A 16827-nucleotide genomic window follows, 5' to 3' on the forward strand; every position below is an offset into this window, starting at 1 on the left:
AGATCACAGGCTGTGCCACTGGATGGGGTCGGCAAGTCGCTCTGCCTGCCTTTGCCCAGTCAGCCAGCACTGAGGGAACGGGTACACTTCCCCTTCCTGGTTCAGTTCCTGCCTCTGTAAAATGAGGCCCCTTTCAGCCGTCGGTTCACCAGGTGTCCATTCTCTCACCCTCACCAGTGACGGGGCGTAAGTTTTTAGGGAGAAGCCCCCATTTCCTGGGACTGGTTCTGAGGCTTGCACAAAAGAACTGCTCCCAGGAAGCACTTTCCCAGGACAAGCTGGAACTCAGGCCTGCCCAGCTAGCCCAGCCCACTCCAGGGGCCCCGGAGCCTTTGGCCAGGCCTGCCTGGGGTCTGTGCAGCCCCTGAGTCATGTTCTGCCCAGACCAGATCCAAACCAGAGCCTGGGAGGGCCTGGCAGGCGAGGATTTGCCCTGGTCCTTGAGGGGCCCGCAGCAGATAGGTGGGGGGAGATAAGGATGCCGACCAATCAGAATGAACTCAGCTGGGACCACATTAACTCTTTAGTTGCTGCTTTTGAGGGTGGTCCAATCTAGGGGAGGGGCAGGACAGCAGGAACCACTCCAGGGGCAACAGCCATTTCTACTCTGTAGAGAAGTATTTCCGTCGTGTTTTTTTGTTTGTTTGTTTTTGAGACAGAGTCTTGCTCTCTCGTCCAGGCTGGAGTACAGTGGTGCCATCTCAGCTCACTGCAACCTCTGCCTCCAGGTTCAAGCAATTCTCCTACCTCAGCCTCCTGAGTACCTGGGATTACAGGTGCGTGCCACCATACCTGGCTAATTTTTGTATTTTTAGTACAGACGGGGTTTCACCACGTTGGCCAAGCTGGTCTCGAACTCCTGACCTCATGATCCGCTCACTTCGGCCCCCCAAAGTGCTGGGATTACAGGAGTGAGCCACCACGCCTGGCCGTATTTCAGTAATTTTTTTTTTTATTCCCATTTTACAGATGAATGTTTTAGTATTTTACCGACTGGTAGAGGTATGTCAACTCTGGGCCCACACTGCTGTGAATCTGGGTATGTGTGTTGAGGGTAAGTGACAGGAGAGAATCTAATTAACCTCCCAATATAGAATATTTCAGGCTGGGCACGGTGGTTCAGCCTGTAATCTCAGCACTTTGGAAACTGAAGTGGGTGGATCACCAGAGGTCAGGAGACCAGGTGAGTCCAGCCTGGCCAACATGATGAAACCCAGTCTCTACTAAAAATACAAAAAAAAAATGCTGGGAGTGGTGGTGGGCGCCTGTAATCACAGCTACTTGGGAGGTTGAGGCAGGAGAATCGCTTAAACCTGGGAGGTGGAGGTTGCAGGGAGCCGAGATTGCACCATTGCACCACTCCAGCCTGGGTGACAAGAGCAAAACTCAGTCTGGAAAAAAAAAAAGGAATATTTCAAACTGATTTTATCTGCATTTATGGGTGCAATCACTTCTGTCAGAGTTTTATGCATTCTCTGGAAACAAAGTTAGGGGCTGACTCATTTTTTTTTCTTTGTTTTTAAGACAGGGTCTCACTCTGTCACCCAGGCTGAAATGCAGTAGTGCAATCATAGCTCACTGAAGCCTCAACCTCCTGAGCTCAAGCCATCCTCCTGCCTCAGCCTCCCAAGTAGCTGGGAGTATAGGCACACACCACCACAACTGACTAATTTTTAAATTTTTTGTAGAGATAGGGTTGGGCTATATTGCCCAGGCTAGTCTTGAACTCCTGGCCTCAAGTGATCCTCCCACCTTGGCCTTCCAAAGTGCTAGGATTCCAAGCTGACTTATTTGATTTATACCTTGTTGTTGGTGGTGTTGCTCTTTCTGTATTTATCTATATTGTCCACAAATTGCTTTTATAAGCAGAAAATAAATTATTTAAAGTTGTGTTCCCAGAGATCTGTGTGCTCAGCCCTCCACAGAGAGGCCTTAGAAATGCAGCAAGGAGAATGTAAGACTGCCTCTGTCCCATCTAGAATCTTAGGTCTGATTGTTGAGGTTGGACATAGCAGAAAAAATTGGTGATGGGGAGAGGAAGGTGGTTGTGCCAGGCAGTGCTAGGCAGGAGGTATGGGGACCCAGGATGAATGTGTGGGGTGCCATGAAGTCTAACAGACTCCTGAGAGCTCAGACCAGGGCAAGGGGCCTTTCAGTCCAGGCAGTACTAAACCCTCATGGAGGCAAGAGGATGCCGTGACCCCGGTGGCAGCATTGTGCCAACCATGACCCAGGTCCGACAGACAGGAGTGAGCCTCAAATCTAGGAGCCTGGTGTTTAGACTGGCTCTGGCCTGGGCTGTCTAGTACAGCAGCCACTGGCCACAAGCAGCCATTGAGCACTTAACATGTCTCAGTCGGAAGCGGGATGTGCTATATAAGTAGTACACCAGATTTTTTTTTTTTTTTTTTTTTTTTGAGACAGAGTCTTGCTCTGTCTCCCAGACTGGCGTGCAGTGGCCTGATCTCGGCTCACTACAACCTCTGCCTCCCGGGTTCAAGCGATTCTCGTGCCTTAGCCTCCTGAGTAGCTGGAACTACAGACATCCATCACCACGCCTGGCTAATTTTTTTTTTTTTTTTTTTTTTTGTATTTTTAGTAGAGATGGGGTTTCACCATATTGGCCAGGCTGGTCTCAAACTCCTGACCTTGTGATCCGCCCACCTCAGCCTCCCAAAGTGCTGAGATTACAGGCGTGAGCCACCGCACCCGGCCCAGATTTTTAAGACTTAGTATGAAAAAAAGAATGTAAAATAGCCCATTAGTATTTTTTATATTGATTAAATGTTGTTATGACACTTTTCTTTTTTCTTTTGAGATAGAGTCTTGCTCTGTCACCCAGGCTGGAGTGCAGTGGTGCGATCTCAGCTCACAAGCTCCGCCTTCCGGGTCCACACCATTCTTCTGCCTCAGCCTCCCGAATAGCTGGGACTACAGGTGCTTGCCACCACACCCAACTATTTTTTTTTTGTATATTTAGTAGAGACAGGGTTTCACCGTGTTAGCTAGGATGGTCTCAATCTCCTGACCTCGTGATCCACCCATCTTGGCCTCCCAAAGTTCTGGGATTGTAGGTGTGAGCCAGCATGCCTGCCACAGTGACACTCTTTTGAATATACTGGGTTAAGCAAAATATATTTGTCTCCTGCAGTGGGCAGGGAGCTCCTTGAGAACAGCAACGCTGGCCCAGTCATCTCTGTATCCAGCACCTAATGCAGGGCCTGGCACAAAGCAGACAGTCATCAGTGACTGTGGAAAATGAACCCTGCTTGGCTGAGGGTACCCACTGCTGTATCACTCCTGCACACAAGTTCTCCATAACTTCTCCTTGGGCTTGGCCCTGAACGAGCTGGCATCCCTAATCCTAAACTTCCTGCTGTGAGCCTCGGCCATGCCTCCTTCCAGTAGCCCCCCTTCCCACCGGGTCAGCATCAGGAAGGAAGGGGTGGGTGGAGGGTGCAGCTGATGTCCACTCAGGCTGGGGCAGGCCTGGTGTCCCCACCCAGAGCAGACCCTCCAACCTCAGAGCAGAATCGTACTCACCAGCGGAAGGAAGGTCAGCAGGGGCCGGACTCTTGGCCGAGCTTTCAGCGTGGCTGTTCCTGACTCGCTCACTGTGTTAAACCGATTGTCTCCATAATAGATGCCATCTAGAGAACACAAGTGAGGGGACACTATAAGCTGGAGATCCAAGGCATCCGGTCACCCAAGTTTAATCTGCCCTTCAGCTCCCAGTGAGGAAAGCCAGGGCCCGCGTGTCCCCCAGTGTTGGACTCAGCTAAGCGCCTCTGACATAATCAGATCTTATGGATGAGATGTGCGCTAATGGGGCCAGCTGAGGTGGCGCTGGGTGAGGGACTCGATGTTCCTGGGGCTTTCAGCCCCCTGCAGCCATCTCTCTCCCAATCCACAGCCACCACCCTGCATTGATCCTGAGCCTTCTCTCCCACAGCAATGGTCCCTTGTTTTCGGAGCCCAGGGAGCCCGGCTAAGGGCCCAGCCGAAGCTTATCTCTGAGAGAGGGGGGAAAACAAGCCGGCTTTTCCCTCGAGTGTTTAAATTTCTAATCTGAAACATGCAGAGCAGATGAAGCCACCTGCTGCCCCCAGGGGCCAATATTCCATCATCTGGACTCCTTAACTCAAGATTTCCCTGACTACCAAACCACAGATGCTTGTGTACATGGCTTTCTTTAACGAACCCTGGAGGGCAGAGCAGAAAAAACGGTACGGTAGGGTCAGTGTGACCTGGTTAAAACATCCCAGCTCTGCCGCTGACTGCTCACATGGCTTAACCTCTCTGGGTCTCAGTTTTCCCATCTGTACAGTGGGAGTGATGACAGTGCCGTAGAGCACTGTCGTGAGGAGTGAGTGTGGCCAGGGCAGAGTAAGTGCTCAGCAAACATGCTTGTTTCCCCTGTAGGAAGATGATATGAAGGACCTTCCTCTTCCTCCAGTTACTGAGCCTGTGCTCCGTGCTGCTCTATGGCAGTGGGAGGGTGTGAGGGGCCACTCACATCACATCACATCCCTTTCTCAACTCCCTCATGACTGTTGATACACACTGACAAGAAATTCACACTCCCTTGGCAGGGATCGCTGTGGCCCTCCTGCTGTGTGGCTTGTGAGCAAAGAGGGCTTTCGTCCATTTAACGAGGTGTGGAGGACTTTCCCCGATAGCCAGAGAGGAGAGAAGAAAGGTCAGAATCCCAGTTAGCCAGAAGTCTCACTGGGACATTGAGTTAATCATGATTACTTTTCTCCTTGTACGTGACTTTAGGAGAAAATTGCAAGAAAGCCAAATGATTTATTCGAAAGAGACTGGGCTTGTTAGGAAGATCCTGGGATCAGACTACATCCATCCCAAATCCCAGCACCCCATGTGAGCATCTGGGCTTTGGATGTGACAGGGAGACTCCTGGGAGGGCTCCAGCAGCTGGAGGTGGTGTCCTCGGTGTGCAGCCCTCCCAAGGCAGGAAGCTGGCTGGGACACTCAAGCTTCTCCACCTCTCAAATGGAGCCCGAACGTTGGGTTCTCTGTGTGCTCTGCGCATCTCTGGAAATTCCAGTTCCCAGCACTGCCCTGCCCCGTGCACTCTGGGCAAATATGATTTTCCAGTCCCAGTTGCCAGGCTCCATGCCTGAGGCTGCAGACCAAGATCGGACGGGGCATGGGGGAGGGAGCTGTAAGATCTGACCCCATGGGAAACAAAAAAAGTAGCTCACACCCAACAGCTACCACAAGAGCCCCCGATTCCCTCACTTCCGAGAGTCTGCGTGTTGACACCGGGATCTCCTGGGGCATTCTCTAGAGAGTGCTGTGTGGATGCCAAGGCCCTAGACCTGACGTGATGTGGCTACCTGGACCCTTAACAGGACTGGGGGTGGGTGAGGATTGCCACAGGGACTGCATGAGAGCCACGCTCCTAGGCAGGGCTCTAATCATTTCATTTCATCTCTGCACCGATGTTGGGATCTAGGGAGCCTCCTTCCTACAGTTGAGTTATTGTCATATTAATGGCTACTCTTATTGGGTGCCTACGAGCTTTAGAAGTGTTATATCTGAGCAACTTGGCAAGGATGATAACTGTAATAGTAATAATAATGAAGGGTAAAAACTTACTGAGCACCTTTTTTTTTTTAATCTTTATTTTTGAGACGGAGTCTTTTTTTTTTTTTTTTTTTTGAGACGGAGTCTCGCTCTGTCGCCCAGGCCGGAGTGCAGTGGCGCGATCTCAGCTCACTGCAAGCTCCGCCTCCCGGGTTCCCGCCATTCTCCTGCCTCAGCCTCCCAAGTAGCTGGGACTACAGGCGCCGCCACCACGCCCGGCTAGTTTTTTGTATTTTTTAGTAGAGACGGGGTTTCACCGTGTTAGCCAGGATGGTCTCGATCTCCTGACCTCGTGATCCGCCCGTCTCGGTCTCCCAAAGTGCTGGGATTACATGCTTGAGCCACCGTGCCCGGCCAGAGTCTTTTTTTTTTTTTTTGGTTATATAGATGAGAGGTTTCTATGTTGCCCAGGCTGGCCTTGAAAGCCTAGTCTCACCTCCTTATGCGCTGGGACAACAGGCCTGAGCCACCGCAGATCCCCTTGCTCTGTCACTCAGGCTGGAGTACAGTGGCATGATCTTGGCTCACTGCAACCTGTGCCTCCTGGGTTCAAGCAATTCTCCTGCCTCAGCCTCCCGAGTAGTTAGGATTACAGGTGTGCGCCAGTGCCACCATGCCCAGCTAATTTTTGTATTTTTAGTAGAGACAGGGTTTCACCATGTTGGCCAGGCTGGTCTCAAACTCCTGAATTCAGGTGATCCACCCACCTCGGCCTCCCAAAGTGCTGGGATTACCGGTGTGAGCCACATGCCCGGCCTACTGAGCACCTGTAATGATCCGGACACTGTTCCAAGCACCTTACACATTATTCATTCATTTAATTCTCAAAACGGCCCCATGCAAATTGGTACGGTCATTATCCCTGTTTTACAGATGAGGAAACCGAGGCACAAGGGGGTCAAATAACTTGCCCAAAGCCTCAGAGTAAGTGTTGAAGCCAGGGTCTCCCTCAAGGGCCTGACTTCTAAACCACCATACACACACCCCCAAAGGGAAGAGTCATAACCCCACCGTGTACAGGGCTGAGGAAGGCTTGGCTTGGCTCTGGCCAGCGAGCAGCTCTGGGAAGCAGCGGGAGGTGACGCAGCTTGTTTGAAGCCTGCTGGTCAGGATGGAGTCAGATCTGAACTGTGGCCGTCTGACCCTCAAGCAGGCGCTCTAACCGCCTCACAGATCCCATGACTCAGCCCTGACTCTGAGCCACTGTTGTTTTGCTTCCTTTGTGGTTGTTTCAAGCAGTGAAATCCTTTCTAAGAATATAACTGTTCTCTGTAAAACATATAGAAGGGTAGTGGCTGTGGTTGAGGCCGGTCTGGAAGGCCCAGGTGGCTCCTCTCCCCACCAGGCACCTCTGGAAAATGAGATTTGATTTCCCAGTCTGAAGAGGAGTCAGAGAGGGAAACATGTTACGGAAGCAGAGGTGGGGTGATGCGCTGTGAGAGGGGCTCGGCCGCCACGGCTGGCTTTGAAGATGGAAGGCGGCTACTGGCCAAGGACTGTGGGCTGCCTCTAGCAGCCAGAACAGGCAAGGAAACAGACTCTCCTGGAGCCTCCAGAGAGGAACAAAGTCTTGCCAACACCTTAATTGAGCCCACTGAGACCTGTGTCAGAGTTATGACCTGCAGAATTGTAAAATAGTAAATTTGTTATCAAAATAAGAAAAGGGGCTGGGTGCGGTGGCTCACATCTGTAATCCCAGCACTTTGGGAGGCCGAGGTGGGTAGATCACGAGGTCGGGAGATCGAGACCATCGTGGCTAACACAGTGAAACCTCATCTCTACTAAAAATACAAAAAATTAGCCAGGTGTGGTGGCACGCACCGTAGTCCCAGCTACTCAGAAGGCTGAGGCTGGAGAATCACTTGAACCAGGGAGGCGGAGGTTGCAGTGAGCCGAGATCGCCACTGCACTCCAGTCTGAGCCACAGGGTGAGACTCTGTCTCAATAATAATAATAATAATAAAATAAGAAAAGGAGGTGTGGGGCTGGGCGTGGCGGCTCACGCCTATAATCCCAGCACTTTGGGAGGCCGAGGTGGGTGGATCATGAGGTTAGGAGTTCAAGACCAGCCTGGCCACTATGGTGAAACTCTGTCTCTACTAAAAATACAAAAATTAGCTGGGTGTGGTGGTGGGCGCCTGTAATCCCAGCTACTCAGGAGGCTGAGGCAGGAGAATCGCTTGAACTGGGAAGCAGAGGTTGTAGTGAGCTGAGATTGTGCCAGTGTACTCCAGCCTGGGTGACAGAGCGAGACTGTGTCTCAAAAATAAAATCAAAAAAAGAAAAGCAGATGTGGCTGGAATCAGGCCAATTCTCGGGGCCCTCAGTCCTGGCCCAGCTCCTGCTGGGTGGGGGCACAGTATGAGGTGAGGTGCGTGGGTCCATCTCCATCAGCTAGATCTTCAAAGCATTCAAGGTCAGGACTGGGGTCTTCCCAGCCTTAAGGTCAAGGCTCAAAACTTGACAGACAACAGAGCTCAACCTTGGGAATTTCTTATTGGAAGTGACGAACATTGCTCAGATCACAGGTCAGGGATGCTGAGGCCTTCCTGAGAAGCAGCTCCCTCCTCAGTCGAGGAGCTAAAGGAGGGCTAGGAACATCCTGGCGTCCCTTGAGGAAGGAGGGATGAGGAAGAGGTGAAGTGGGTGCCTGGAGAGGAAGCTGGATGATTTGCTCTCAGAACAAGCTGCAATGAGAAAGAGGGGCACAGCCCCGTGTCTCATCCACTCTGAAACTTGCAAACTCCCTAGATGTCTGGCTTTTTCTGGAAAGGTCTTTAGGGATCTCAGAGGTTTTATGCTTGCTACATGCACGGACCAGAGAGGTAGCACTGGAACATCCAGGTGAGATTCAGAAAGCTGGAAAAGGAAGGCAGATGCCCCTGGACCCAGGAGCTTCCAGAGAAAGAGAGCCCCAGGGCAATTCCAGCAGCCGGGAAGCCTTGTGAGACCCCAGCAGCAGGTTCTGAGCAAGGCCTGAGCCCCAGATGGACCACAGTCCTGTCAAGATACAAACTGAAGCTTCTGACAAACTCACATGCAAATAATGCGTGATAAAATAGGGGTAAATCCAGGTCTGCCTCAATTGACCCAAACCTGATCTTTAAATGAACCCAATTTCCCCCCAAATGGAATCCTATTTATGACAAGATTATGCATAGGATTACTTTAGATTTTCTCCCTAACAATTTCTCCCTCATAGAAGGATGGGAAATGAAGGTAGGGCTTTGCTTCCATTTACACCCCCTCAAGGATTTGAGTTGACATAAATATTAATACCATCTAACATCCAAAAACCTGTTCCAAAAACAATTCCTGGTGCCAAGCAGGAGACCTCACCCCAGATTTCAACCTGGGTACAGGCAGCTCCCCTCCTGCCCCTTCTCCCTCAGGAGAACCTGGCTCTGCCATGGGCCTGAGGGCAGCAGAGTTGTGGCTGAGGCTGCCTGGGTGTGAGGAGACCATGGCTGAGGTTCTGTCCTGGCCGGAAACACCCAGCAGTAGGACAGCTCCTGGCTGGGACGGGAGGCAGGACCTTGTGGGGTCTAGGCTACGGGTTTAGAGCCCAGCTGAACGTGGGTTCCGGTTCCGGCTCCATCACTTAACTGTGGGATCCTGGCAGTCTCACTAGGTCTCTCTGAGGCTGTCTCTTTATCTTTGTACATGTGAACAGTGGTCTCTGCTGGGCAGGCTGATGTGAGGCTGAGTGAGAGAAAGCATGCAAAAGTCATCAGCACAGTGCCTAGCAGATATTTGTGCTTGATAATTGGGAGGGTTGACTGGGTGTGATGGTTCACACCTGTAATCTCAGCACTTTGGGAGGCCAAGGCAGGTGGATTACTTGAGGTCAGGAGTTCAAGATCAGCCTGGTGGCCAGACACAGTAGCTCATGCCTGTAATCCCAGCACTTTGGGAGGCCAAGGTGGGTGGATCACCTGAGGTCAGGAGTTGGAGACCAGCCTGGCCAACATGGTGAAACCCCGTCTCCACTAAAAATACAAAAATTAGCTGGGTGTGGTGGTGGGCACTGTAACCCCAGCTACTTAGGAGTCTGAGGCAGGAGAAATTGCTTGAACTGGGGAGGCGGAGGTTGCAGTGAGCCGAGATTGCGCCATTGCACTCCAGCCCGGGTGACAAGAGCGAAAGTCCACCTTAAAAAAAAAAAAAAAAAAAAGACCAGCCTGGCTAATGTGGTGAAACCCCATCTTCTCTACTAAAAATACAAAAATTAGCTGGGCGTGGTGGCAGGCGCCTGTAATCCCAGCTACTCAGGATAGGCTGAGGCAGGAGAATCACTTGAACTGGGGAGGCAGAGGTTGTAGTGAGCTGAGATTGTGCCACTGCACTCCAGCCTGGGCAACAGAGTGCGACTCCGTCTCAAAAAAAATAATAATAATAATTGGGAGGGCTAGTTATTGTTATCGTCATCATCATCATTCTCTCTCTGCTCCACCTTACTTCCCTCCACCAAGAGTTTGGGCTGTGAGCTTGAGCTGGGCTGTGTCACTTGCAAATCTTGGTGACACCTGTCCCCATGGGGGACAGCCACCGGCAAGCAGGCGGCCCTTTGCTTTCTTGTTAGGGTCCACCCTGAGTCCTGATGCCTGGGACTCTTCTCAATAACCCTCTTTGCAGCAGCCCAGAGTGGGAGGGGCTGGACCAAGGTCACCAAGCAGGGGTTAAACAGGGCCCCTGACTTGCAGTGCCTTACATATGGCACGTGGCTCCCTGCCTCTCCCCAACAGGCAGACCTGGCTCTCTCAGCCTGGGCTGGGGTATGTGTTAAATGTGGCAGGTGGGCCAGCTCCAGGCGAGCTGAGAGCTAGGTACACGCTGCTGCGGGAGGCCCAGCCCTTCTTTTCTCCCTTGCTCCCCGAGGAGGGGAGCCTCACTGAGTCTTCTGCATTTCTTTTTTTTTTTTTTTTTTGAGACGGAGTCTCGCTGTGTCGCCCAGGCTGGAGTGCAGTGGCCGGGTCTCAGCTCACTGCAAGCTCCGCCTCCCGGGTTTTTACGCCATTCTCCTGCCTCAGCCTCCCGAGTAGCCGGGACTACAGGCGCCCGCCACCTCACCCGGCTAGTTTTTTGTATTTTTTAGTAGAGACGGGGTTTCACCGTGTTAGCCAGGATGGTCTCGAACTCCTGACCTCGTGATCCGCCCGTCTCGGCCTCCCAAAGTGCTGGGATTACAGGCTTGAGCCACCGCGCCCGGCCAAGTCTTCTGCATTTCTTTGCTCACAGAGTTCAGGGTTGGAAGAAATGTTCTACCTCCTCCAGCCCCGAAGCTGCTCATGGATCTCCATGGAGGCTGAGGTCAGAAAGATTCTGGGACAGTTATTTAGCTCTTTCCCAAAATTCTAGCTAGGTCCAAACTAGCGAGAAAATTAATTTGATTAATTAAATATTTAAATGTCTTAACATCTATTAAGCCCTCACCACCCCATGGGGGTAGTACCCTTATTATTCCCAATTTGCAGGTGAGGAAACTGAGGCTCAGAGAGGTTAAGTCCCTTGCCTAAGGTCCCACAGCTGGTGAGTCAAAGGGGCCGGGATTCCAGCCCAGGCAACCTGACTCCAGACTCTGATTCCCTCGGGTCATAGCCAGCATGGCAGGGAGGGAATGCAGGGATTCAGCGTCTCTCCCCTCCATCTCTTGTTTTTCCTGAATGAGACTTGAAAGTTGGTAAGGCCTGGAGGGGAGGAAATGGGCCTAGGAATCATATCTGGATTCACATCCATATAACACCTGAGGACATTGAGCACTTTGTCGGGCTTAGTTTCCCCACCTGTAAAATGAGGATGATACTTTTCCAGAAGCCTCCCAAAATCAGGAGAGGGAAGGAAGCTAGCTGGAGTGGGAGGAGGGCTGGGGCCCCAAATTGCCAGGAGCCCCTAAATGACCTCAGGAGCACTGGCTACAGGTCTGATTGGATTCCTGGGGCTTAGGAGGATTCCGGCCTTAGCTTGGGGAGTTTTTGCCTTGACTAAGAGTAACCCAGAATCCCAAAACAGACCTCTTTCTACTTCTACCTCACTGTAGATATAGAATGGGGGTGCTGGACAGTGAAGTATGAAGTGTGGCATCCAATTATCGGCCACTAGGGGAGCCCCTGCCTTTCAGGGAAGCAGCGGGGGCGGCCCTATGTGAATGTAACTCACAAATGGCGTTAATGAGGCCTTTTCTTGCTAATTAGCAAGTCCACATGACAGGAGCCTAAAAAGGCCAGTCTTTCCCAGCAAGTCCCAGCAGGCCTGACCTGAGGACCAGAGAGAGGCCTTTGTCCAAGGCAGAGCGGACGCTGAAGGTTGGGCTGGGGTGGAGGGGAGGAGGGGCAGGGAGCCACAGAGTAGAGGAGGAGGGAACAGAAAAGGAGTCTTGGACGCCGCCCCCCACAACCCTGCATGTGGGGACTAAGAGGGAGGAGCAGAGTGAACAGGGCCCTCTTCTTCCAAGCTAGGACTTGCCACTCAGTGTGCAGACCCCAGAACTTGTGAGAAATACTGACTCTCCCTTCATCCCGAAACTACCGAAACAAATCTAATCTTAACAAGATTCCAGATGACTGGATGCACTTTGATGTTTGAGCTACACCAGACTGGAATGACTGAGTCATTTCACCTACCTAAGCCTTCCTTCTGAGTCTGTTTCCTCAACTGAGAAGACATACAAAGCTTTTACTCCAGAGTCTGGTGATAATAATTGCATTACTGTCATTACTCTATTGGCTAGGAGAGAAGGGGCACCTTGTAGCTGGTCTGTAGGGGTCAAAGGCAGGCCTGGCTTTCTGAAGTTGAACTAGAGTGACAAGAGAAGCTTATATAATGGGGCAGCCGAGGGTGTATATGTGTGCACTGGACTGCTGGCAAACCACAGCACACCTCCAGGGGACAGGAGTAAACAAAAGTTGGTAGGCTGGTGCCAGCCTGGCCCTGGGGGGAAATAAGTGCTCAGCGTCTGGCTCCAGGGGTAAGAGGTGGGAGTTTCCCACCCTTTAGCAGGACCTGAAGCACAGGGCCAGGAGACCCAGGGAACAGGAACACCAGAAACTGCAGCCACACCAGAGGGCACTAGGGTCCTCCTGATAAGGAGCTGGCCACATTCTTTCCATATTTATGTAGAACCTACCATGTGGCCTGCAGGGAGTCCTAAAGGGAAAGAGAATAGCCTGGCTTCATGTGGGGAAGGAAATACCAGGATTCTCATATCTTCCTGCACAAAACAATTCCCCTGAAGCTGGCTAAAAACCCAGAGCCTAAAGGCTGGGTGCGGTGGCTCACGCCTGTAAATCCTAGCACTTTGGGGGGCCCAGGTGGGCGGATCAAGAGGTCAAGGACCATCCTGGCCAACATGGTGAAACCTCGTCTCTACTAAAAATACAAAAATAGATGTGTGGTGGCGTGGGCAGGGGAGGCTGAGGCAGGAGAATCGCTTGAACCTGGGAGGCAGAAGGTTGCAGTGAGCCGAGATTGTGCCACTGCGCTCCAGCCTGGCAACAGAGTGAGACTCCGTCTCAAAAAACCCCCAGAGCCCAGACCCTAGCCCAGAGATTCTGACTTCCTGTGCCTGAGGTGGGACCCTAGGAATCTGAAATTAATTAATTATTTTATTTTTATTTTTATTTTTATTTTTTTTTTGAGACGGAGTCTCGCTCTGTCGCCCGGGCTGGAGTGCAGTGGTGCGATCTCGGCTCACTGCAAGCTCCGCCTCCCGGGCTTACGCCATTCTCCTGCCTCAGCCTCCCGAGTAGCTGGGACCACAGGCGCCCGCCACCTCGCCCGGCTAGTTTTTTGTATTTTTTTTTAGTAGAGACGGGGTTTCACCGTGTTCGCCAGGATGGTCTCGATCTCCTGACCTCGTGATCTGCCCGTCTCGGCCTCCCAAAGTGCTGGGATTACAGGCTTGAGCCACCGCGCCCGGCCGACTAATTAATTATTTTTGAAGTGGGGAGGATAGGATCTCGCTCTGTCACCCAGGCTGTAGTGCAATGATGCCATCATAGCTCACTGCAGCCTCTATCTTCCAGGCTCAAGCAATCCTCCTGCCTTGGCCTCCCAAAGTGCTGGGGTTGTTTTGGTTTTTGTTTTTTGTTTTGAAACAGGGTCTCGCTCTGCCACCAAGGCTGGAGTGCAGTGGTGCGATCTTGGCTTACTGCAACTTCTGCCTCCTGAACTCGAGCAGTTCCCCCGCCTCAGCCTCCTGAGTAGCTGCAGCTACAGGCACATGCCACCAAGCCTGGCTAATTTTTGTATTTTTAATAGAGATGAAAGGGTCTTGCCATGTTGCCCAGGCTGGTCTCAAACTCCTGAGCTCACGTGATCCACCTGCCTCAGCCTCCCAAAGTGCTGGGATTACAGGCGTGAGACGCTGCACCCGGCCCAGAATCTGCATTTCAAATAAATGTCTGCGGTAGCTGTGAGCCGTCCCATTTAGAGGAACAGGGCAGGAAAGAGAGTCCTCTAGCAAACAAGGGTGTCCCATTGCTGGTGGCGGGTGCAGTGGTGGTAGATAAAGAATCTTGGCTCAGTTAATCCAAGACGCAAGGGAGGAGTCCTGAGTGACTGGCAGCTTTGTCTCCAGTAGCAGCCCAGTCCCTTATCTTGGGATTTGCAAAGATCCACATCTCTGCTTTCTCATGCATTTAAAAAAAACACACACACAATCGTGTGGCCTTGCTTGGGCTGGGAGAGGGCAGAAGACTTCCTTAGGATTGCAAATGTATTCAGTGAAGGCCTCCTAATTGCTGGAATACATATTAGAGAAATTCTGTAAAGAAAAATTTGCTCGTCACCACCCTCACATGACTGTTTGCATTTACCCTCTGTACCCAGCCTACCCTTGTGCAAACAGATTTTTACATGGCTGCAACCACAGAGCAAACGGTTGATTACTGCTTCATTCCCTTACACATCCCTACATTGATTTTTCTCCCTTCCATTCCACCACCTGTTCTCCAAGGGCTGGATATCGCCAGCATCTCACCCCAGGCTCAAGGGGAATGTCACAGACTCAGGGGCCCCATGGAACTCTAATCCCACTCTCTGTGAGACATTTGAAATAGCCTTGTCATGGCTCAGTTCCCTCTAGTCTACAGTGTTAGGAAGAGGAGCTGAAGCAGGCAGGGGCAGGAAGTGCTCCATGCTGGGAATGATCTCACAGTAATAAATCACGCCTTGGAGCAGGGGCCAGTAAACTTTTTCTGTGCAGGGCCAAATAGTAAATATTTTAGCCTTTGCAGGCCATAAGGTCTCTTTTGTAGCTACTCAACTCTAGCCATAGACCATATGTAAATGAGGGGCATAGTTGGCTATGTTCTAACAAAACTTTATTCCCCAAAGCAGGCCATGGGCCAGAATGGAGCCAGGACTGTAGTGTGCCAATGCTTGCTTTAGAGCAAGCTTGTCCAACTGGTGGCCCAACACAAATTTGTCAACTTTCTTAAAATATTATGAGGCATTTTTTTTTTTTTTTGCATTTTTTTGTTTTGTTTTTTAGCTCATCAGCTATCATTAGTGTCAGTGTATTTTGTGTGGCCCAAGACAATTCTTCTTCCAGTGTGACCCAGGAAAGCCAAAAGATTGGACACTCTGCTTTAGAGTTTTTCGTTTTAATGCTTTTCAAAGCACTGCCATAAATACCGCTTCAGGCAGTTACCCTGCAGGCAGCCTGGACACTATCCCCTTTAACAGAAGAAAAAACTGAGGCCCAGAGAGTGCTCAGCCCCACGTATTGACAGAGACAGGATGCCAAGTCAGGGCTGCACCTGCGTCCCATCACAGAATCCCCAACACTGGTCCCTCCTCTCCCTAACTCCAAGCAGAGCAGGGAGGAGGACTTCTGCCACGCCCAGTGGCACCCCAGGGAACACCCCGGAAACACTGGGGCGCTGTTCTGCTGGACGCATGATGTTTTCCACCACTCCCTGTGCAGGCAAGACCAAGCTGAGTCAGCTGGAGGCCCAGCCCTGCCTTGAGGAACGGGAGGAGCTGTCCTTTGGGCTCCAGCTCTGCCCAGGCTGATGAGGGCAGCAGCTGGCTGAAGGTGACAGGGGACCAGGCCCTCTTCCCTCACCAGAGGCGCTGATGCCCACTAGCAGCCTGCACAGCCTAGGCAAAATGCAGAAGGGGCTGAGAGGCATGGCTGAGGTCTCCCCTTGAGGGAGGAAGGGTGTGTGTGTGTGGTATTTTCCACATAGATGCCCCTCAAGTAAAATTCACCATTGGATCGCCTTCCTCTGCAGAGTTAATTCAGCAAACCCGCTAAGCATGTGATCTCTGGAGCCTGACTGCCTGGGTTCAAATATTGGTTCTGCCTCATAAGGGAGATTTTGGAGGTCATGGAAATGTTCTAAAACCAGATGGTGGTGATAGTTGCACAACTCTGTGTAAACAGTCTACTAAAAATCATTAAATTGTGGGCTTAGAAAAATGCTGCCTCCAGCATTGAAAGCTGTGTGATCTTGGGCATATTATTTAATCTCCCTGTGCCTCAGTCTCCTCATCTGTCAAACAGGAATGATAATAATAGTGCCAGACTCCAGATGAGATTTCAATGAATCTGTAACACAAAGATTTTAGAATGGCATCTTGCACCTAAGAAGGGAATGATAAATGCTCTTTCCATGGTGCCTCCGTTGAGAGGGAAAGTGTCCTGGCTCACAGGCACTTCCCTGCACACCTGTGTCTGGGAGTGCCTACACCATGCCTCCACTTGCCCTGCTCCTCCTGGTCTTTGCTTCTACTATTTGTTTTGCCAGGAATGCCCTTTCCTCTCAGCTCGAACGCTAGTTCCACTCAGAGGTCATCTCTCTCCTCTGCTTTTATGCTTAATAATCGTTTATAGCAAAGGCTCAGAAAGGACTAAATGGCATATGGTTAGTTCTGTTCACTCCGGATCTGAGATCCCTGTGCCAGGAAGAGGCGACACTTTGCCCTTCCTGCTCCTATCCACGGTGCCTTGTGTCCTGGCTGTATCCACGGTGCCTTGTGTCCTGGCTGTGGCAACCTGGGTGCTGAACTGAGTCCAACAGCAGGCACCAAGGCTATGACATCCACTGTGGGTCCCAGCACAGTGGCTATAAAGATCAGTGAAGATAATATGGTGAGAATGAAGGCAGGCAAGCTTAAGCAGTGATGGGTGTCCTTCCTTGGGCCTAGAAGCCACCCACCCCCAACCTGGGGGTTCCAGAGTCACATGTCATACACAAGAAATGGATTTCTGTC

The 16827-nt window shown here is 51.4% G+C and overlaps 2 protein-coding genes across 2 annotated transcripts in view; both read right to left on the minus strand.

The window, feature by feature from the left end:
- Positions 1-16782, minus strand: part of CCND3 (cyclin D3) — a 230009-nt gene extending 213227 nt beyond the window's left edge. The window contains exon 1 of the mRNA XM_050789486.1: positions 16772-16782. The gene's annotated coding sequence lies outside the window, so the exon portion shown is untranslated. The remainder of the gene's footprint in view (positions 1-16771) is intronic.
- The window catches only part of C4H6orf132 (chromosome 4 C6orf132 homolog), a 42463-nt gene that overhangs the window by 24475 nt on the left and 1161 nt on the right, over positions 1-16827 (minus strand). Inside the window, exon 2 of the mRNA XM_050789520.1 lies at positions 3544-3650. Coding sequence (XP_050645477.1) covers positions 3544-3650 — 107 coding nt within the window. The remainder of the gene's footprint in view (positions 1-3543; positions 3651-16827) is intronic.

The sequence above is a fragment of the Macaca thibetana genome, chromosome 4, assembly GCF_024542745.1.
Source record: "Macaca thibetana thibetana isolate TM-01 chromosome 4, ASM2454274v1, whole genome shotgun sequence".
Classification (NCBI taxonomy): domain Eukaryota; kingdom Metazoa; phylum Chordata; class Mammalia; order Primates; family Cercopithecidae; genus Macaca; species Macaca thibetana.